Genomic DNA, 22443 nt, shown 5'->3' on the forward strand with positions numbered 1-22443 from the left:
AGACTTTGATGTGTAAAATCAGTGGGGTAGGACTACGTTAGCCATACTGAATTTCTATGGACCGTCCAACATGAACTTGACTCGCTTGACTTGCACCCACTACTTGATTTGAAGGGATCCAGAATAGCACAGAAAAAATATCAGCTGCCAAATAAAAGTATAAGATATGCAGAATTGTTAACATCCATTCCTATGTATTACAAGCAGAGTATTATTTGAAAAATAACCACTTTCTAATCTGAACATTTTGAGTATTCCTCCAAAGTGGAATGAATTTATCTATCAAGCATTAAACCGATTGCAGCCCTGGTGTCTATTTGTTCTTAAATGAATATTAATACTGCAATGAAGCCCCTCAAGTTTGAAGATCATGTCAAACTCACCACTCAGTGTTGTAATAGCCTACCTCTGTGTAGAGAATGGCAGTCATCCAGAAGCGTTTGCTCGGCCGGGGCACAGACAGCATGGCCCAGAGGAAGATGAGAATGGGCAGGATGAGGGAGAGCAGCGACGCCGTGACGATGTGGTTGAGGATGATGACAAAGTAGCACAGCATCTCTGACTTGGACACCATGGTGTTATAGAGGGCCATCAGCAGCTTCAGTGGCCTCGGCAACGTCACAAAAAACTTATCGGACTCTGAGATCTCGTCATTTTCAAACATACTAAAGGATGGAGGGAAGGGAGGAAAAGACAGAAGTTATAATAATAATGTCACGCAGCAGCTTGTCTCTCTCTTGCTAAAGATTAAAAATGGTTCCAACTAATACAATTCTGTGCGTACTGACTTGTTAAGCAGCAGCTCACTGGCAGTGAGGTTCCTCGTTTCCTGACTCAAGGGTCTGGGAGATTCTATGAGGTCGAGGCTTTTCTCTCCATCACTCTCCCTGAAGCCCAACGATGTGCACTCTGGGTAATCAGCGCATTCGTCTTCTTCTCTCTGCTGCACTTCCTCATTCAGGTCTTCTGTTTCCACGTCACGCTCCTCCCCTCGTAGTTCCTCTACCTCTGTCTCTTCCTGCGCACGTTTCATCCTCATGTCCTCCTCATCATCCTCTTCTTGTCCTTGCTCACGTTGCATCTCACTCTCCATGTCCTCCTCATCATCCTCTTCTTGTTCTTGCCCACGTTTCGTCTCACCCTCCATGTCCTCCTCATCATCCTCTTCTTGTTCGTAGTCCTTCTTTTGTGGGAATTCATCTTCACCGCTTTTGAGACAAGTATAGAGACAGGGACATTTCAACTTCAAGAATCAAATGGGGAGATGGTGATGCAAAATTTGAAAGCGTTGAGGAAAGTCTAGATTTACCATAGACAAACAATGTGCATCTATTTTGTACATATATTGAGGATTCTCTTCACTTGAAGATTTTCTCCCTCACCTTGGCGAAAGTTCAACATTCTCAAAGGAGGTCAGGTCGATGTTGGCCGTTTTCAGGAGCTTCCGTCTGAGCTTGTCAGCTGCAGGCGACACAGCGGGAGGATCGTCCAGCTCTTCCTGGGTCGGCTGCCGGGAGCCGAGCATCGTCTCATCTGTCATACAGCTGAAGGCGAGGAGGAGAGAGCGGGTGAGCAAACAGGGTTAGACTGAGGGGTAGACTGTGTATATATACATATGTACATTAATAATGCAATTCATTTACTTAATTTGTCGCCAGGTCAAAGTTTACACATGCAGCACATGTATGCACACGTGTGATGAAAGACAGTAGAAGCAGAAAAACAGAATGAAAACATGAGAGATGTGAATATGTGACCGACTCAGTGTCCAGTAACCTACCTGGAAATGCTGCTGCCCCAGGACACTTTGGAAGCTTGGTTCTTTAGCTTGGCATAGGCATGGTGCGAGGAGGGGACATCAGGTGGGGAGGGAGAAGGCGGGCAGTCGTCTAGGTCGTCTTGAGATGAAAGTGTGTTCTGACGGGATATCCAGTTTTCATAAAACTGCTTCACGCTCTCCTGGCTCACCTCTTTACCCTGTAGAGCGAGGGAGCGAAAGGGTGTAGCTGACCCACAACTGTACTGTTTGTCCATTAAGGGTCCCCAAAAGCCATGTGAGTTAGTGGGCATGCACCTTTGATGATGCACCAAGCATCATTAATGTTACACCTAAAAATCAACTTAAAACAAGTAGCTAAATTAATATCATGTTATGTCTTTCATTTTCAATCATCAGCTATAAATCCGTTCCTCTCACCTTCTTCTGCTGTTGGCTGAGTAAAGCGCGCTCGAAGCGCAGCACCTTGGAAATGTCCAGGGTTTCTTTACAGAATGAGTTCAGACTCCCTGTAACGTCGTCAAACAGGGACTTAATGAAGACCAAGCTGAACTTCAAGGTGTTAATGACGCGCTGCAGAATGTTTTCTGTAAGGAGAGGACAAGTACATAGGTGAGCATGAATGAGTTGGTATATCAAAGGTTTCCCTGCTCTTATAACAAATAAAAAGTAATTTAGTAATTCAGTGTTCCTTTCACTCAGACGTTAACTGGTGTTAGAACGTTGGAGGAATCCAGAGGTTTGTTGTGAGTGTAATGCAGTCTGTTTACCTTTTTCCTCCTCTCCCTCCTCCTCCACAGTGCTTTCTTCCAGTTCATCCTCACTAGAGTCCATTCTATCAATGCCTGGAAGAAAGAAGATTTACTGTTATCATATTGGCAGTTGGTCCATCAATCGAACAGCAGCAGGATGTCGTCACAACTGCTGTGACCATTATAATTAACGTCGCTTTCCATTTTGGGCACTTAGGGCAGGATAAAACTTTGAAAACAAGACGCTTTATCTTATAACCTACTGTCTTTAAACTTTCCAAGCATATTCATGCTCCGCAGAAGGTAAAGCTTTGGATTTGTGTCTAAATGTTAAAATCATCAGCAAATCATTTCTTATCATTTATAACTGCATGAAACAAGCTGTGGTTGTTGGTAGCCAGTCTGACATTTTGATTCAAAGACTGACTGTAGAGGAGGATTGGAAGCGGTTTCATAAACACCACATGACGCTCTCTCACCCTGCTGTCTCTGCAGCTCTCTCTTTTCTCTCTTCTTCTCCTCTTTCTTTCTTTTTATCTTCTCCCTCTTCAGGTCCTTCAGAGTCGACTTAGAGCTGGTGACCCAGGCGTCGTAGGCCAACTGGGATATCAAAGACACAGATACACCTGTCAACTGATGATGTTACAACATAGCAACAACTCTCTCAGTGTTCACGTTTAGACGATGATCCTAAAGGATGTAGAAAAAAATAGTTAGTTTTGTGTTTCAGGTTTTGTTTCTGGCTCTCACCTGGAAAGCTGATTTCTTCTTTGGTGGTGGTTCCTCTTCCTTCTTTTCTGTAACTTCCTCCTCTTCCTCCTCGCTGTCACTTTCAAACAGGTTGTAGCCACAGTTGTTTTCCACTGCATGAAACAGAACAGTGTCAAAGCTGCATCACTATGCATACTGTTGAGCTCTTGAGCAAGGCATCTGATCCACAGCTGAGCCAATACAGCAGCTCAGCGGCTGTATCTACTGTTTTACTACATAACCTGAGGAGATGATTTTATGATAGGAAATCATTCATTCCCTCTGAGAGCACTGAGCAGTGTTTATGTTGGCTGATGTTGCTGCTCACCTCCTGGCTTAGACACCCAAGGCTTCCACCATTTCCCCGCATCTTTCTTTGCCTTCTCTTCATCACCTGGAAAACGCAAATCAGTCGGTTTAGTCGTCACAGATATTTGATGATTTTCTCCCTTTCGATGATAAAGAGTTCCATAAAGTAAACACTTACATACAAGTATAGCTCTCAGTGAAAAGTGCAACACCCCATGTTGACACAAAATTATCTTTCACCGTAAAAATAAAGTTCAAATATGGGTCTGATTTGAGCTCAAATGTGTATAAAAGACTGGAGCTATAATAATAGATAGAATTTGCTTATAGAATCGTTTCTGTCACAAAAGAGAAACCTATTAGAAATGTGGTATTAATGGTCTATTTATTTATCTGTATTTTATTTACAGACTTTCTATCTATGTTTCATGGGCGGTAAATATAGAATTGTGAATGCTTGCTCATGCTTTGCTGGCTTATTAACAGTAGAAACAGAAAATAGATGCACTTATGTTACGCAGCGCCTCCTCCTCCTCATTAGCAGGAAGAGCTGGTTTGTCTGCTGCTTTAGGCCCACTCGTCTGTTTAGATTTAATCTTCTCCATCCTAGAGGAAGAGAGTGGAAAGGCAAGTTAGCTGATCACCACGTATTTTATATTGACAGTGACAACAGTGAATGTTGTTCTGTAAATGTACGTCGTACTGACTCTACACTGTTTAATGTGTCTTACTGTTTCTTCAGTGTCTCCACAGATTTCTTCTCCATCTCCAGTCTGGCTTCTACCTCCTTCTTCACTCTGGCCTCAAACAGCTCAGCGCCCCTTGGAGGTAGAGAGAGGTAGAGGAACAGAGCATGACTTAAAGTGTTGTGGTCACCATCTGTTCATTTTACCACTGCTGCGTGTGTTTTTAGCTGCGACCAGCAGCTCTGTAGCTCACTTCGTCTGTCAGTCGGTTGCTCCACAAAAGCTTCCCCACCCTTCAGCGGACACAGTTTTTGCCCTGGGAGGCTGAAATGTGGCATGGAGGTGAAATGTGTGAGGTGGAAGATGTGTGTTTGTGTTCATGCCAATTGGCAAAAAAGGAGCTGTGGCTGTGAGAGTGGCAAATAAACAAAAAGGCGCATTACCTCTTAACTGATTAATGTACAATGGCCAAACCGTATATTATTGTGGGAGGAATCATTGCACTCAGCAGAGTCCCTTTTTCATTTTAACCATGGTGGTCAAGTGTGAGGTTGTGTGTGTGAGTGTGTGTGTGTGTGTGTGTGAGTGCTACATCTCAAATGAATAATGTCCAACTAATTGCAAGCATTTGAGTTGTTTAGTGAGTTCACAGCAGGTCAGCTGAACATGTCAAAATATGTAACAATTAAATATTTATGTAGAATAAAGTTTCTATAAAAATAATAGTAAATTAATATTTATGCTATTCATGAAATTACTGTTTTCCTTACAATAACAACCACATTCTTCTTGCCAGAAAAACTTCTGTGAAATAATTATGAAATTATTGATGATTACCCATAAAATAGAGCGCAAAAGAAACTTCCCCTGAACAGTGAGCTGCTTCATCCAAAGCAAGTTGGACTCTTTTGCCTATCACGTCCCTTTGGTTTTCTTTTATAAACTGAATACAGGCAAGCTAAGTTGGGTTTAATGTATCAAAAAATGTTTTTATTTATCAAACTTTTACCCTCGTTGCCATTTGTAACCTCTCACCCTAACTGTACAGTTCACTTACACCTGCTTTACAGCATGATAGGGACCTAAACAGGAGGTTAGTGTGGAGTACAGACCTGGAGGCCAATATCTTAGACGACTTGAGGTCAGACACCACGTACAGGAAGTAGTAGCTGAGGAAGACCCTCCTCTGTACCAGGAGGACGGTGAAACAGATCGCGTCCCAGACGATGCCGGCCTCACCCTCCGGCAGCTCGCACTCAGCGTCAGGAGCAGCTGACGAAATTTAAGAAATAGTTATACTCTATACTTCAATAATCTGACAAAACTATTTAGGAAATTAAAAAAAAGCTCAATAAAGTGTGATTTCTGCATCCTCTACTGACAATATTTCTAACACCAAGTTTATTTGTAATACTAATATCAACCAAATTTGATAACACCTATATTCTGTACAAACAATAATGCACTGACATTTAAGTTGTCCTTCATCATCATCTGTTGCAGACACTTACGGACGTCGTAGCCTTTGATGGTGCAGAACATGCTGAAGGCCTGAATCAACCAGCAGCCGTTCTTCAACAGGCTGTCCAGGTAGGCACAAGATCCGAGCTGATTACAAAATACACGGGAATGGCAGAAAGAGGCTGAAATTGACAGCGTAGAGCCCGCACAAAAGACTCACAAGTTAAGTGGTGGGTGCTTGCACTGGTTTACTGTGTGGACACTCACAGACAGCAGGTTCTTCATGGCAATGACAAAGCAGGTGTAGCCGATGAGCCAGTCCCACAGTCGCAGGATGTACCTGACAGGCTGCATCAACACGCTGCCTCCAAACAACATGAAGTAGAAACAGGCCACCAGGTAGCCCAGACAGAAGATGTTGATCCGCGTGGTGCCGGTGATGAAGATGAGGCACAGCACCAGCCAGAAGAAGTAGCTGAACACAAACACCTTCACCATGTCGAGGTAGCACCTGAGGACCAGACAGAGAGGGACGCTGAGAAAACATGCTGCCAGAACAGATAAACACAGACAAAGAGTCATTTAAAGAGACTTTTAAAAATATATCAGAACCAGAGACGTTTTTTTTATCACAGAATTGTACTAAAAGGAATAGTTTGAAATTTTGTGAAAAACTTTGGTAAGAAGATCGACACCACACTCACGTCTCTGTACACAAATTATAATTCTATCGCCTCTTTTTTTAGCGCTGTCGAAAGTTATAAAATACACCATGCCTCGTGAGGCTAGCTGTTTCCCTTTGTTCCCGGTCTTTATGCTAAGCTAAGCTAACCGTCTCCTGGCTGTAGCTTCATATTTAGCGTACATATATGAGAGTGTGGTATCAATCTTCTCATCGAACTCTCTGCAAGAATGTGAATAAGGGTATTTCTAAAAATGTCAAACTATTCCTTAAACACGTGTTATTTAATGGTTGTTCATTTGTTGATGTTGTTTTAATGGTGTTAATGTCTATAGATCCATCTCATGCTTATTTTTGTTATTAATTAATCTATAGCTTTTTCTTCAATAATTGATTTGTTGATAAGTAAATATACATTTTAATAGAATGTATTAACAAAAGCATAAATTACATTTAAATAATAGGTTATCAAAACTATTGATTAATTTTCCAGTTAATGATCATTTCAGCATTTGCTATGATTGTTGTTCATTCATTATTACAGTGAACAATATCGCAAAACACCTCATACCATTTGTCAATGAGACCCAGAGTATGTGATGATCGACATCTATCGACGTATAAAATACAATCAACTCTCCAACTCAAAACCAACTTCATCAGCCAATGAAACAACACAGCTTCTTTGCTTTGTCTGTGACACTGACGAAGACTCTTAGTAAAAAGTGAGAAGAAGCCCGTAAACTAAATGGGAGATGTCCAGGACTGCTTAGGCAGCAGTTTCGGTTTACCAGAACAGCTTTCATGAGTTTGAAACCACACATAAAGTAATGATCTAACTCCACCCCTTAATACTCTTTGAGCCACCACACACCAGCGTGATGGACTAAAAATATTCTCCACCAGCGGTTTAACCTGCTGAGCAGGAAGCTGTTGGAAGAGATGAACTAAGTGCTGGATTATGGAGTTCAGGCTATTTCCTGTTTTTTTTATCTCAGGTCTATACATTTAGACTCTGAGGGTGACTCACAGTGAGTGAGTCGAGAAAATAAATCAAACATAAAAAAAAATGAGTTTGTATAGATAAACATGAAAGATTCAAATCGACATTCAGACAAAGACAAGTCTGAGATATAATGGAAAGAAAAATACTTGAAAATAAAAAAGGTTCTGTTTCTGACCTGCAGTGAAGGAAGTTATCTACAGGTATGAACTGGTTGAAGGAACAAGGATCCAGACTGCGGCTGATCTCAACGTTGTCTCCAGCAATCAGTCGCACCACTGCTCGGTTCTCCTCCTCAAACACCTGCCACTGCAGAGACGAGCAGAGCAACAGGAGGTGGTCATCTGCAGAGAGCAGGAGAGAGACAGGAGGAGGAGGTCAAAATCTAAAATACAGAGGAGGAACAGGTTCAAAGTCAGCAGAGAAGAGAGGAGCGTACAGATAGAGAAGTGAAACTCACAGAATATGAATGAAGGATTGGGTCTCATGGCGAAGTCGGGCAGGTAAAACCATTTAATAACATTAGAGGTCAAAGGTTGAACTGCAGATCTCCAGGGGTAATCTGATGAGGAAGAAAAAATAGACGTTCAAGGAGACTTATATGTAGACGGTGACATTTTTTATTATTAACGATTTATTTAACAGGTCAAGTGACAGAAAATGAATCAGCAAATATTTTGATAGTTTTACGAGCAAAAAACACCAAACATTTGTTGGTTTCAGCTTCTCAAATGTGAGAGTTTGAAGCTTTTCTTTTTCATTTACGGGAGTTAACGTAATATTTGTGGGATTCGGACTGATGATTGGATAAAAAAAGCAATCTGAAGATTTTAACTTGGAATCCAATAATGGACATCTTAGATAGACCAAACAAATAATGAATTAATTAAAAAAGAAATCATTATTTGCAGTCCTACTATTGGTTGATAGGCAGAACATTTTTTGCAGACTGTTGAAAACAGATTAATTACATAATTGATTTAAATACAATAAACAGTCTCTAGTTCCTTCTTGTAAAATGTGATGATGTGCTGCTTTTCTTCGTTTGCTATCAGTGTAAACTGACTGTAGTATCTTTTGTTTGTTGGACTGTTAGCTATTTGAGGACATCACCTTGAAATTTGATATTATTGTACCATTAATCAGTTAATCAAAAACATGAATGACAGATTAATGAATGACATATTTCAAACTGTGTGTTCTTTGCTGTGATGTTTTGCATTTTTTTCATTAAATGTCTTGTATTTGGCACTATAGCCTTTGATTTGTGTCTTTATCACTGCTCATGCCACCTAGTTCCTCATCTGTTCTTTCAAAGTAAACTGGTGTTTTACGTTTTTTATAAAAATTGCATAATTTTCTGCGTGCCACACACCTGGTGATAAACAGCAAATGTTAACTTTTTCAGGAACTGGCTATGAATTATATATAATTACATCAATCGTTTGTTTCACGGAATCACAGAACTATTAAAACATCCATACCAACACAGAGAGCCGGAGGGATGCCAATGCAGAGCAGGTACTGCAGCACCATGAGCCCTGCAGTGAAGCAGCAGTATTTAGGCCACACCTCCCCGATGGCCTTTCTGCGTCGCCGTGACAGGACAGCCAATAAGACACAGGAATGGAGCAGGGCATAGAAATCCATCCTCTGACCAATCACGTTGACTGCCACGATTAAACTGATCTAAAAAGAAGTGTGCGTGCGTGTTAAGAAGTCAATGAAAGATACTTTGAACTGTTCAGATGACACACACTTCGGGCCCTTAAAAGTACCTCCAGTCCAAATTTGTAGAAGCAGAAGTTGATGAAGTACTTGACGCAGGGCAGGACGCCGTGATCCAGGTGCTGCCTCGTGATGCCGTGGAAGATGATGCTGAAGGGCGGGGACTTTAGGTCGTTATGGAGACGGAAGTAGAGCTGGTGCCGATGGACGGTCGCCTCAAACACCAGCAGCCCGAGCACCATCAGATGGTTCTACAACACAGAACACAGAAAATCTGAATGCAAAGGTGGGACTGTGGAGTGGCTGTCAGCGACTTCAAAAACCAACCGATGTGTCTCTGGACTTCGGTTGTATGTCTTTCTACCTGTGAGGTCTTAATTGTTCGGTCCTGGTCTGCATCTTAGCAAGCTTCAGACCAAGGAGTTTACTTCCCTTGGTTACAAACAGCTATTAAAAGGCTTTGCAGTTTATATAGATAATACATAGTCCAGAGTGTTAAAGCCTAAATCTGGTTGAGTGTATTTGCTATTATATAATGGAACGCAAAACAGCTTTGTGTGATGTTGTGATTTTAAAGAAATGTCAGGTGTCAGGCAGGTGTGTCAGCGTACCCTGAGACAGGGGAGGATCCTGCCCTCACATTTACGCAGCGCTCCACACCAGTAGACGGGGTCCACGGGCTCGATGTAGAGAATGGACCTCCCGAGCAGCTCCACCATGTTCCCCCTCAGCTCCGCTCCATCATCCAGGCCCGAGCTGTTGGACGGCACCAGACCCTGACATACAAACGACGTTAAAGCCCACTGACAGGTGATCGAGCTGTGCCGCTTGTCAAGCTGCCAACAAAAGCATTAGATTCGTTTTAGGTAACTGTTACAAACACACACACAGTAATGGCTACTCACAGCGGTGCAGTTGGAGGAGTAATCAAGGGGTTTGATGACTTTGAGCTGGTAAAACATCTTGCACACCACCATGAGGCAGGCCCACACAGCGGAGATGCTGGACGCCGTAGGTCGTAACCGTGGGAAGGGAAGCGCAAACACCCACAGAACCAGGAAGAGCAAGTTCATCAGAGAAACCTGTGAAAAAGTTATTAAAGGCTAAAAGTCTTGCCTTTTATTGGTTGACTTTACCTTCACTTTAAGTAACACAATATCAGGGGATTGTATACACACACATACCTACACATCTTTACACACACACACACGTGCACAGATCAAACATCCCACCTCTTGCAGTGACACCCAGATGATGCCGGAGGACACGATTTTGAGGCTGTGGAGTTCCAGCAGTCTCCAGCTCTGTTCCTGGAGCCTGTGGAGTCCTGACAGGGCCTGAATGAGCAGCAGGCTCGACCGGTCCACAATCACAACCCACTTGTCCTCATGACTGCTGGCGACAGTTTCTGGGAGGAAAAGAAGGTATCAAAGGTAGGGAACACATCTGACACAATGTCAACATCATCTCTCATACGGCTCAGACAGCAGTTAATGGCAAGACATTCATGTGTGATACACTGTGGTATCTGTGTAACCGAAGAGGAAAACATAACAGTGTATGGAATACATCTTTTGTGTAATTTGTCCCACTCCTAATTGACGTCACAAAGGGAGGCTGAAGAGCCATTTTTGGTCTTGAGCTATAGTTACCCTCCTCCGCTGTCTCCTCCTGCTCTCCAGCTCCTTTCTCTGTGGAGGTTTGTAGTCCGACGCTGTGCAGAGTGTCCTGACTTTTACCATTTCCCATTTGCTCCTTCACAAGTCTGGAGGATAACAAAAAAATGTACTTAAATATTTACAAAATGATTGGAAAATCATACGCAGACACGTATCCACACATTGTTTATTTAACTTTATCTTAACTCAAAACACACAAAGTATGTATAGATATGAATTATATACCAAATAGATATAATACAGTATGTACTGTAGACACAAACGCTGATCCGTTTAACCAATAAGAATCAAGAGTCAAACAACAGCCTTACCTTTTCTGAATCTTTTCAATGTTTTCTTTAATGCTGGGAATGAAATTGAAAAGAGTTGTGTGAACACTACAGTGAGCATGACTGATATTCCTGTGACTGTGATGAACACTGAATAAAGTCAATAACTCAATGTTGAAATATTTATACACAACCTAAGCAGGACTTGTCGTTCTACCTATAAGACTCACAGGCAATACATTCACACTATGTGTGTCCAGCTGACTGATTAAACACTGATCATATCTAGATACTGCTGTGATGGGTCATCTGAAAAGTGAGCACAGCGAAACATTTATGGAGGAATAAACGCAGCTCTTACGTCTCAGAAATCACATTGACTGAACTCCTGAGCTCTTCTTCTCTGGGTGGAGAGAAAGATGGAAAAGATAAATGAGACAAACAGAGATATACAATATGTTTAACAGTCAACCAGATCTTATATAAAGTACAGAAACAGTATGTGCTTGTTTTATATTAATATCTTTAGTTGTACTGTTAAGATTAGTAAAACCGCTTTCATTTACAAAGACATTTTGCTGCATTGTCTGTTAGATAATGAGCAGATTTAACTAATTTAAAGTAGTCTTTTGTCGCGGTTTTGTGCTTTTTCTTGAGTCAATTTTAATATAAGTGATCTCATTTCTACTTGCTTGACATATTTAGTGACACTGTCACTTTACGTTATTGTTAATTGAGCAGAATGTTCCTTGTCTGCGCATACTCTTGCGGTCTCACCTGGAAGCATGTCTAACAGGTACGTTGTCGAGGTCAGTGAGAGTCAGAAAGTCCGAGTTGAAGTAGTGCAGCTGGAGGATACAAGCCAATAGAAACACAGCAGGAAGCAGGATACGTGCAAACAGCTCCACCGTGTCGTACCGCTCCAAACCCAGGTCGCGAAGACTGAAAAGCCAGACAGGTGCAATGCGGTGATAACTAACGAGAAGGGCCAAGTCTGCTGTCTGACAAAACATTTCACTAAACGGAAATCATTTTCTTGCTTCATTCCCAAGAAACGGGACTCTTAAAAAAACTCACCCTTCCTCGGACATGCCCATGATCTGTCTGAACAGCCCAGACACACTCCTGAACTGGTACATGTAGATGGCTATCAACACCACCATGGAGTAACCGACCACCACCGCCCAGAACGTCTTCAGGACCCGACGCCACACGCCGTAACGGATCTGAGGGGAGAGACAACAGACTAAATATCTTGTAAACAAGTTTAGTAACAGTGTTTGAGGTCAATTCAAACCAGATTGCCTTTTTAGTTTGGAGGATTTCATTTTTTTTCAGATTATCTAGCCAAGATCATCCTCGTTGCCAGTTTTTTGGTACATTTTGTAAAAAAAATAACAAATGAAATATTAAGTAAAGAGGTAAAACACGACACTGTGAAGCAGTTTGTCCTGAATGTTCTGCATCTTCCAAACAAGTTACCTCTAAACACCAGTAAACAGTGTTGCTGATGTTGTCCGAACAGACAAGTGGTGTTGTCTTACGTCACTTCTACAGCCATTAGGCCTTCCTGTATAAGTGCCTTCTGTGTTTCCAAAATGTCAGCAGTAACATAAGATGGTGGAGAAAAACAAACCAACAGGAAAACAACAACAAAAAATGACTGTGTATGTGTTTATGAGTCATAATCAATACTTTTAACTATAAAATAGAATTGATGAGAGGCAAATAGTCTGTTTGTGTGTGCGTTCCCAGTTTATATAAGAGCCGAGCGTTTTTATGCCCAAACAACAGCTGAATGATTCACTAATGATAACTTAGGAGGCAACGCATTACGGTGTAAGATGAACCTGAAAGCATCGCGGCTTTGTGTGTTGTGCAACAACGTGTCAACTATAAAAGCAAATTTCCTCTCCACTTACTGAGCCCTGCCATCTCAATATCAAATTTCCGCCCATCATCTGCTCAGAGAATAAATGTAATAAACACATTTTCACACCGAGGATTAACATACATGTAGTTACTGTACGAGCCGCAGCGAGTTCTGTAAGTTACATCTTCAATGGAGAAGCTGGGCAACTAAAGTCAGATCACGAACATCACTAACCTGATAGACGACAACACAGAAGAGGAACAGCACAATGTAGAGGATCTTGTAGACGACCACCTAAGCAGGTGAAACATAGTCAAAATGAGGACGATTATAGAGTGTAGTTCTTCCTCGGTAGGTCTTTGAGAGGAAAAATGCACATGTATGAGGTGGAATGGTGACAGATTGCATGACAGGAACGTTAAATTAACACTGTGGGAATTTGGTCACCACAGCAGATGATAAAATGGAGACAACAATAGGGAAAGACCATCAAGACAAATCTCTACACATGTGCCCTGAAGCTCTCAGCAGAATAATTCTCACATGCAGCTTATAATGCCATTCCTATTACCGTGACATTCACATTATTGTTTGGCAAAGTTTGATTAGACACAAGTCATGAACGGGACATCACCCATTCTTAGTTCGTCAATAGATACCTTTCCAGAGAAGCTGACCACAAAGAACATGGAGCAGCAGAAGAGGATCCAGTATTTCACCAGCGTCCCTTTCACTCCTGAGATCAGCATCGCTGCCAAAGGCGATGGCGGACTTTCCTCCGCTGACGTGGAGGAAACCAAGAAGAGAAGGACGAGAAGGGCGTGGAGATACAGGAAAGAGTTGATGGACAGAAGGAGAATAGGATGAGAAAAGACAAGAGAGACACTGTACATCAAACTGAAGTTGGTCACAGCCTGGCTACATGTCAGGATGTTTTTCACGAGTACACAGGTCCTACATTATGATTACTCCACACAAAATGTTATTCTCTAACACAGTAGCTGTAATCTTTGTCAAGGAAATTTATAATAAATTACGTGGCAGGACTTTGACTTCATCTAGAGCTTCCTCTTTTAAGATCTGCTCCTCCTGTCTCTCCTTCAGCTGCTGACGAAACATCAACCAAAAGCTGAAGCTGTAGAAGACCTGCAGCACGCACACAAAGCACACAGACACACACGGTTTTACGATCTGCTTTGGTAAACATTGTTTAGTTCAAATTCATATTTATGTCACAATTATAATACAATCTGGACAGGAAAAAACTTGGCTATAAAAGAAAGTTGCAAAAAATAACCTGTCAGTGCAGAATTATCAGACTCTGATCTGTGGGTGCAGTTGAAAACAATCTAGTTTGACTGAATTAATTGATCTGAAAGTGTCTAGTTGGCAGCTCTGTTTAGCTTTCTGTCCAGTCTGCACCAAAGAACCTGAAAACCCATTGTCCTCATCAGCTTCTTACAATAAGTGATGGGATCCACATGAACCCACTATTATAGTTTAAACAGTCTTTCAGTTTACTTGAAGTATGACAAGTGAAAGTACTCAATATTGCAGAATGGCCTATTTTATGATAATGTATTTATCACAGCATTAAAGTAATGCATTTATTTAACTCACTAATGTTACAGCTGAAGTAAATAGCCTAATGTAACCCCTATGTTGTAAAATAAATGTAACGTTAGTGGAGTAGACTACATTATTGATTGACAACATGTAGTGGAGTAGAAGTTTAAAGTTGCATAAAATGGAAATAAGTACAAGTAGTCTACCTCAAAATTGTAGCCCAGTACTAGTTACAATCCACCACTGCTTTCCTACGCCAAGTTATTAGCTGACCTCATAACGTTTTTTGAATTAACGTCAACAAAACATATTTTCAGATTCAATTCAATTTATTTTGTATTGCCCAAAATCACAGATTTGTCTCAGAGGGCCTTCCTTTCACCCCCCCTCGCCTCACCTTGGCTCCCAGATGCATACAGGGCGCAGGGTGGTAGCTGTTCAGGTCGAAGTCCATGATCACAGCCGGGGGCAGACCGGGATACAGCTCGGCCCGGCTCAGACGCAGCCCGCTCAGGAAGCCCAGCACCAGCAGCACGGTGCCGTACACAGCCAGGAACGGGGCGGACAGCATGGCGTAGCGGCGTCGGTCTCGCATCATCCAAATGATACAGGACCACACCAGCAGGGCAAAGGTCAGCCAGCTGTTGTAGGTGATACTCCACACCTATGAATATATATCATTTATATTGTGACATTGTTACAGCCAAACAGCTATTCCTGTCAAACTTTTACACTATACTTGAATTTCCTGTCAAGGAGTTTAGTTAATGCTAAAGCTAATCTTACTAAGCTAATGTTAGCTAGCCTTAATGCCACAGACGGTGGTTAATGTCGATGTCTGTGCTGTTTTCTACGTATCGTACTGGATATTTGTTTCGATAATGATATTTGGTGAGCTAAACTAACAAACAGCCTGTCAAAAATAACAATGATATTGTTTTAAATCTACTCAATTCGCTAACGTTGCTAATGCTACCATAGTGTGTTAAGCGTTAGCTACTTAATTAGCCCGCAGACAAGTTAGCATAGATAGCATAGCTAGCTAACCTCAACTCAACCAAAAGTTAAGGCTAAACACAATTTGAAGACATCATCTTTAGCTCTGGGAAATTTCCTTTCCTTAAACTAGAATCAATGAATATAAAAATAATTCACTGATTAATCAATAATAAAAAGATAGCTACATACAGTTACTGTATAAATACAACTTCCTTACAGTGGTCTTTTGTAATAATTACATTTCAATTAAGAATTTTAATAAAATGTTTATAATATTTTATAACTATCCTCTTTGCACTGCTGTAACATATATGAACCCTCCTTATCTTATTTGATCTAATCTTATGTTACGTTATCTACAGTACTGAGCAGACCTACGCTACACATACAGCAGAACAAATTATCCTTTTTAGATATTTGTTCTCTCCTGTTCGACCTCCGTGATGGCACTAGTCAGGGTTGCTAAAAGACTCGCCACACAAACTCAAACGATTGTAAGTATAGTTTACCATCATGATGATAAGGGCGCTGACATAGCTGTGTTTTTGCACCAGCAGTCCAAAGATTACCAGGCCACTCGGGCCTGAGGGGGGAGGTGAGGTCTCTGTTAGAGTCTTCAGGTTCTCTTCACTGTTTTCTCCCACTTCTCCCTCGCCTTCTGTCTCTAGCACAAGGGAAAAAACATGACATGAAGAGATTTAATAAACAAACCAAACAAACTAATGTATGCATCGCTGAGGTTTTATGAAAACCACACATACGGTTCATCTATTCAAATTTATGAAAACAGTTGTTGCTGAGGTCACGTATTTAGAGATACGATAAGTGTGACATTTACCACGTGATGGTGAGCGTTTGACTTCATACTGCGGTGGAAGGTAACAGTTTGTATACCCGGCCCCTTCTAACAGAGAGCTGAGATCATTGTCATCGACATCTTGCCAGGAACTCCCAGTCATCAAAACCATTGGCTGAGGAAAGAGAACATACCATACTGTGAATTTAGACTTTGTTCTCAAAAACAATATTTACCAATAATATGATTTACCTCTTCAGGTAAATAGGTTTCATCATCCGTGCTGCTCAAAAGCTAAAAAGATAGAGAGAATCTTAGGTGTGTTACGAAATATTGCGGCCAATTTTTAAACGCTGACTTGAAAACCATGCGGCCATGTGCTGATATTATTATCCAGAGCAACTAACAATGAGCCAAACAGCAGCGTTCTGATAACTGACATAATACATCAACAGTATTCCTGTGATCAAACAATAATAATAAGGAGAAACATGTAATTGTTTGCAGGTTACCTCCTGCTTGTCTCCTGAGATGTAGATGACCCTGGAGAAGCTTGGAGGAGCCTCTGGACTTTCCACTGGACTGTTACACTCCTCATCATCGACAGTATCCTGAGTAACACAACTGTTATTACACGCCGGTCACGTAAGTTAATATAGTCTGAATACGGTGTGAAGTTTATGTGCCTGCATGTTTAGCATGTAGTAACATTTCCAGTTGAGCTAGAGGCAGTGGCAGTAGAAGTAATATTGGAAACGATGAATGCATAATTCTATTTGAAATATCCTGTGAAGCACCAACGACACACACTCACAATATGTAAGAGAGCATAATTCCCGTTTATTGCGCTCTCACAAACCTCCTCCGTGATGTCGGCCCATTTGTGCAGCAGAGCCACTAGTGTGTAGTAGAGCAGCAGTAGAACCAAAGGGTTGATGAAGTCAGGCCAGCTGACGTGTGGGTGCAGACCAAGAATGTGCGGGTCTGAACCGTTGATTCTGACCACTCCCGTCATACCAAACAACCTGCGACAGGTAGAGGGGAGGCAAAGGAAGAATGAATGGAGAGATTGTGAGGGACAGGGATGGAGAGAGGAATAAGAATACATGTGAGCTTGTATATTGTCAAACTTTACAGAGAGTGCAAAAGAGATAAAAGTATAAAGGACAATTAAATAAAATCATTAGACAAAGGTCTAAATCATTTATGTGCCTTTTCTCATCTCCACATGCTACTCTATATACCGCAAATGCAAACAGATTTATGCAACGTGGATTTAATTAAGTGTTAATAATTCCACATTTGAGGCAATTGAAGATAAATCCAGAACAAAGTCTAAAATGATTGACACCATGACCTGATTGTAATGAGGATGCACCTGGCATTGAATTATTTGTCCTCAGTTATTCACAGAAAAACTAGGAGCCTGAAACAAACATGTAAAACACCAAATCAGTTCAGTACATCAGTCTACTCCTACGTTTTAATGACTTATGTACCTTGCGTAGACATCTTCTGGGGGCACGAGCTGCTGGGACAGAGGCAGCTGGTAGAGGTACAGAGCCAGCAGGTGTCCTCCACTGAAGATTGCCATCATCACGCACAGGGAGCTGAAGAGCAGCAGGCTGATGGAGCGGCTGAACACCCACCACCACACCAGCCCGAGAAACACCCCGAAATACACACCTGAGGTGAGGGATGGCAGCGTGATACCTGCTCACACACACACACACACACACACACACACACACACAGCCAAGAGAAAAAAAGTCTAAAATTGACTTTTCAACATTTTAAAACTAAAATACACCTGCATGCTCACACACCAGCTGCTGTATTGTACCTGCCAGCCCCAGCAGTAAAGCCACCACCACTTTCCCTGCGGTGTTCATGATTGCTGCCAGCAGCAGCCTCAGTCCGGCTGCAAAAACGATCAGCTTCTGGACAAACTGGGGTGGACTCGACTGAACCGGCACCGTGGTCTCATCTGAGCTGTCAAAGGACGAGCCCTCCGTGTCACTTCCTCCCTCAGAGTCTGTTTCAGATGTTTCCACTTCCTGCCAGACCCATGAAACAATTAGACTGATATCAACGTGCTTCGTTGACGCATTATAAAGTCATAACGGTAGATGTGTTACCTCGGGGTCAGACGGCGGTATTCCGTTCTCATGCAGACTGACTTGGGGCATGGAGCGCAGTAGTTTTTTGCACAGCCTCATGATGAAGAGGGAAGAGAAGAAGAGGCCCACATCTGGAGCCAGCAGACGCACAACGTTCCCAGCGTCAACCGAGCTGAATCTGGAAACGCAAGCATCATCATAGGTTTGATCTCCACTGATCTCCATTCATACCAGAAAGGTACAAGACTTTTTTGACATAGTAAACATGTAGTTTCTATTTGTCAGCCTTACGTTATTGGTACTGCATTACCATATAACAATGACAACAAAACAAAAATCCTTAATAGGTTGATTTTCATACTGCACTGAAATCAACTAGAAGGCTGTCTGAAAGATAGGAAGCAATCTAAAATGGTTAGAGGTCATGTAAATTACATGTCACATGTAACCATTGATATGTTACCTGAAAAGTGTGATCCCATACCTTATAATGCCCAAATGATAGAGGACTTCTTCCCAGTGGCCGCTAACTGTAGAAAAAATAAAATAGAATAAGGTCACCAAGCTGGAGGGAAATCTGTTTTTCTTAGTTCCTGCAGATATCTGTGAATTGAGCCAGGTTTGTTTTTACCGTGTGGAGGGATGTAGGCGAAGGGGATCTGCATGAAGCACTGCAGGGTCAGGAAGATCAAGCTAGTGTAGCTGAGCTGCCTCAAGAACTGACCTGTTTTACCTGAACACAGCAGCGAATGAGAGAAACCAGATTGAAACAAAAGTTAGAGTTAGTTAATGGTGAATATATGTCAAATCAGCTGTAAATGTTGACGTTTCATCTCTCTGTTTTACCTCTAAATTGGAGCAGCTCATGAAACTTCACAATTTCAGATTTCACAAGTTGCATTGAATAACAAAAATTAGTATTTTAAGCATTCTAAAAGTTGTGCATGGTAGTTGCTGTATGTATATATATATATATGTATATATATATATATATATACATATATATATATATATAAAATAAAAAATAAATGAATAAATGCCTAAATGACTTCAAGGAAATGAAACCGAGGAGAGAGACAGCACTGATGGTGGTACACACACACACACACACACACGCCCTAATTGATGGAGCTCGTACTTGTCTTCAAGATATTTTTCAGTAGAATATTGTCTCCCAGACAGTTGGCAGTATTTTAAATTGAACTGGTTCTGTCTCTTTGTGAGCACTTTTACAGATCAATAAGCCAGCTAAAGTGAGGTATGTGAGTCTGGGTATTCAAGTGCATTGTAATCATGCAGGAGGAGTATTCAACTAAAGTTTCTCACAAAGAAGCCAAACATCTCTTTTGAAAAGTCGATCACTACAGGTCCTCAAATCAATCTCAACCTGCTGGTGGCGCTAGAGGATAAATCCGAGGATGGTCGTAGTCTGCAGGCTTCGTCCTCTGGGAATCATGAATGTACAAAATGACATGGCAATATATCTAATTGTAATTTAGGACATTCAATCAGGACAAAGTGATGGACGGACCGATCGACAGGCTGACATTGTATACCTAGAGCCATGATGCCAACACGACGAAAGTCAGTAGCTTAAATCAAAAGAAGTTAGGGTCTCAACAGCCAATTTAGCTTCCTGTAATTCCTGTCTTGGTAGTTATTTAGTTTTACTTGTTTTCTGGTTGGAGTGATTAAGGCGTTTAATATTCCTCTTGGATAGACAAAATAATAACAAATCAGTGTGTGAGGCAACATTCACAAAAGTCTTGTACATTATATATTTGATTACATTAAATTAAATTAGAATCAAATGCTAGAAATGGGTAGCGTTACAATGAATTTGTTTTCAAAGCAATGCATCAGTTCATAATCTCAGTCGAGAGTTTGACGCTTGTAATCAAAATGTTGGAGATACAAAAGCATTAATAGCTGATGTGGCGCAACATTAGCTGAGGCTGCAAATGTGCTGTTGATGTTCAGGATTTTTACTAAAAGCTTCGTTTCACTTAAACCTCTCTGCTTCCCAATGAGGGAGACACACACACATACACTCTCCCAGGTATCGGTGGATGTACAAAAACCTCATGAAACAAATGCACACAGGATGTACACACACTTGACCACTTAGCCCAAGGAGAGTGAGATCATATTAGGGAGATGAAGATAACTGGGGGGATCTATGAAGCTTTCAAAGACAAGCTGAAAGGCAAACAGTTTTTAGATGGAGGGATGGGAAGAAAGAAAGAAAGAAAATGCTGTCAGGGTGCTGACATCACATCTTTTAATTCCTCACTGTAATTACCAAGCTATGTATAATTGATTTGACCGTTCCAACCACATCCCCTTTACAAAGTACTTTGACGGAGGGGTACAGATACTTTAATTCATCAGTAGGCAGTGATCAATACAGAGCACACACACACACGCACACACACACACACACACACACACACACACACACATACACTTAATATAATCTCTCGTGCGTTATGTCCCTTATTCTCCCTCTTTATTTTTCCTCCTCATCAGACTGTGACTATCTATTCTCATTATTTAAGAGTTTACAGTTAAGCTAAATTACCAAATTGATTTTTTTTATGTTTGTTGCTGCCTCAGTTGGTTAGGTTGTTCGTGTTAAGTTTTTTGTCCAAGGAGTCTAGTGGCTTTGAAGAGCGCATAGATGGATAAAACTGCTTCAGTTCACTGTCGGAAAAAGGTGTCTGATGACGAGGTAAAGCGTTACAAATGTTCAAAATATAGCGTAAACTTATATCATATATATTTAAAATAGAATATATAAAATACATTTTAGCAGAACATTGCTCAGCTTCTGTGTCCGTACTCTTGCCTGTTTCTCCAATCTAGGGGCATGCCGAAAGCCAGCTACTGTAAGTAATACACTGACTGAGGATAATTACCTCAGACAACCCCATTTCAAATGATCTAAATTATCCCTGTAGTAACAGAGGAAATTGCTTTTTCAATGAGAATTATTTGTAACATGGAGGAATGGTCTTATTTTAATGTGATCATCTTAAATTGCAAACACAAACGACTATAAATGAATTTCAAGTTGTCATCAACACTTTTACTTTGTAACTATGTCAGAGCAAACATTACATTGGATGTAATTGGTCTCAGGAGCCTCTCTCACCTTTCATGGTGACCAGGCTGGGGTTCGGCATCAGCGGCAAAGTGAGCAAAAACAGGAAATACACCACCGACAGACCATTGTAGCGGAGCGAAGCCGCTGAGGTGCAGAGAGAGAACACATTTACTTCATCTGTTCCGTAGAAATGGTCTGAATTCATTCACTTGTCCACAGAAAAATATAACACAAAGGTCACATTAACAAGCAAAGAAACTGACAAGCAAAAGACGTGTAGGTGTAATCTGCCTCTTTTTTCTGCCTTCATTTTGAATGTTTGTAAAGTAATACAAATACAATCTAAAAAGGTGAAATTACCACAGATCAGTGCTGTGGCTTAGACTTGGAAAAACAGGGAAAGAGAAACCTGAGCCCAGAGAGAGATGTTTAGTTGACATCATGAAATTGACAGCTATGTCACTAGACTTTGTCTAACTAGTGCCAAGGGAAATCTGTTGAATTTACTAACCACATATCCCTGTTTTTAATGCAAATTTACCTTTACTAGCTAGAAAAAGTATGCTTTTTTCCACACTCTAGTTTTACACAACAACATAACTATTTCCTTTAAGGAAAGGAGAGGAAGGGAAAGCAACATATAACTTGTCTGACGGTCTGAAAACATTTTGCCCATCGGCAAATATAAACTAATATCTTTTAACATCTTCCAAAATTTCAAATTATCATCACCTTTTAGGAGGTCAAGCATCAACTTTGCAGCACATGGGTACGTAAGACCCCACATGTTATCTAAGACAACAGTCAAAGTTACACAGCACACTTCAATATTCAAATCCTAGTAGATCTTTTGTAAGTGAGCGTGGTCGATCTCAGACCTGAACTAA

The 22443-nt window shown here is 41.2% G+C and overlaps 1 protein-coding gene across 1 annotated transcript in view; it reads right to left on the reverse strand.

Annotated features, from left to right (window-relative positions):
* LOC306708807 (piezo-type mechanosensitive ion channel component 2) overlaps positions 1–22443 on the reverse strand; it is a gene marked incomplete at both ends in the record, with an annotated part of 30232 nt that overhangs the window by 7221 nt on the left and 568 nt on the right. Inside the window, 41 exons of the mRNA XM_079176748.1 lie at positions 407–665; positions 789–1208; positions 1383–1544; positions 1781–1977; positions 2198–2364; positions 2548–2622; positions 3009–3129; positions 3280–3392; positions 3608–3673; positions 4106–4194; positions 4320–4409; positions 5387–5546; positions 5786–5882; positions 6003–6246; positions 7599–7764; positions 7881–7982; positions 8905–9109; positions 9199–9399; positions 9760–9924; positions 10054–10230; positions 10381–10556; positions 10801–10913; positions 11139–11171; positions 11458–11499; positions 11874–12038; positions 12174–12322; positions 13204–13263; positions 13629–13750; positions 14007–14115; positions 14933–15199; positions 16044–16192; positions 16373–16505; positions 16583–16624; positions 16843–16941; positions 17190–17355; positions 17830–18043; positions 18174–18387; positions 18469–18628; positions 18935–18980; positions 19082–19183; positions 21605–21700. Coding sequence (XP_079032874.1) covers positions 407–665; positions 789–1208; positions 1383–1544; positions 1781–1977; positions 2198–2364; positions 2548–2622; positions 3009–3129; positions 3280–3392; positions 3608–3673; positions 4106–4194; positions 4320–4409; positions 5387–5546; positions 5786–5882; positions 6003–6246; positions 7599–7764; positions 7881–7982; positions 8905–9109; positions 9199–9399; positions 9760–9924; positions 10054–10230; positions 10381–10556; positions 10801–10913; positions 11139–11171; positions 11458–11499; positions 11874–12038; positions 12174–12322; positions 13204–13263; positions 13629–13750; positions 14007–14115; positions 14933–15199; positions 16044–16192; positions 16373–16505; positions 16583–16624; positions 16843–16941; positions 17190–17355; positions 17830–18043; positions 18174–18387; positions 18469–18628; positions 18935–18980; positions 19082–19183; positions 21605–21700 — 5933 coding nt within the window. The remainder of the gene's footprint in view (positions 1–406; positions 666–788; positions 1209–1382; positions 1545–1780; positions 1978–2197; positions 2365–2547; positions 2623–3008; positions 3130–3279; positions 3393–3607; positions 3674–4105; positions 4195–4319; positions 4410–5386; positions 5547–5785; positions 5883–6002; positions 6247–7598; positions 7765–7880; positions 7983–8904; positions 9110–9198; positions 9400–9759; positions 9925–10053; positions 10231–10380; positions 10557–10800; positions 10914–11138; positions 11172–11457; positions 11500–11873; positions 12039–12173; positions 12323–13203; positions 13264–13628; positions 13751–14006; positions 14116–14932; positions 15200–16043; positions 16193–16372; positions 16506–16582; positions 16625–16842; positions 16942–17189; positions 17356–17829; positions 18044–18173; positions 18388–18468; positions 18629–18934; positions 18981–19081; positions 19184–21604; positions 21701–22443) is intronic.

This window comes from Pholis gunnellus (genome assembly GCF_910591455.1).
Source record: "Pholis gunnellus genome assembly, chromosome: 2".
Taxonomy (NCBI): Eukaryota; Metazoa; Chordata; class Actinopteri; order Perciformes; family Pholidae; genus Pholis; species Pholis gunnellus.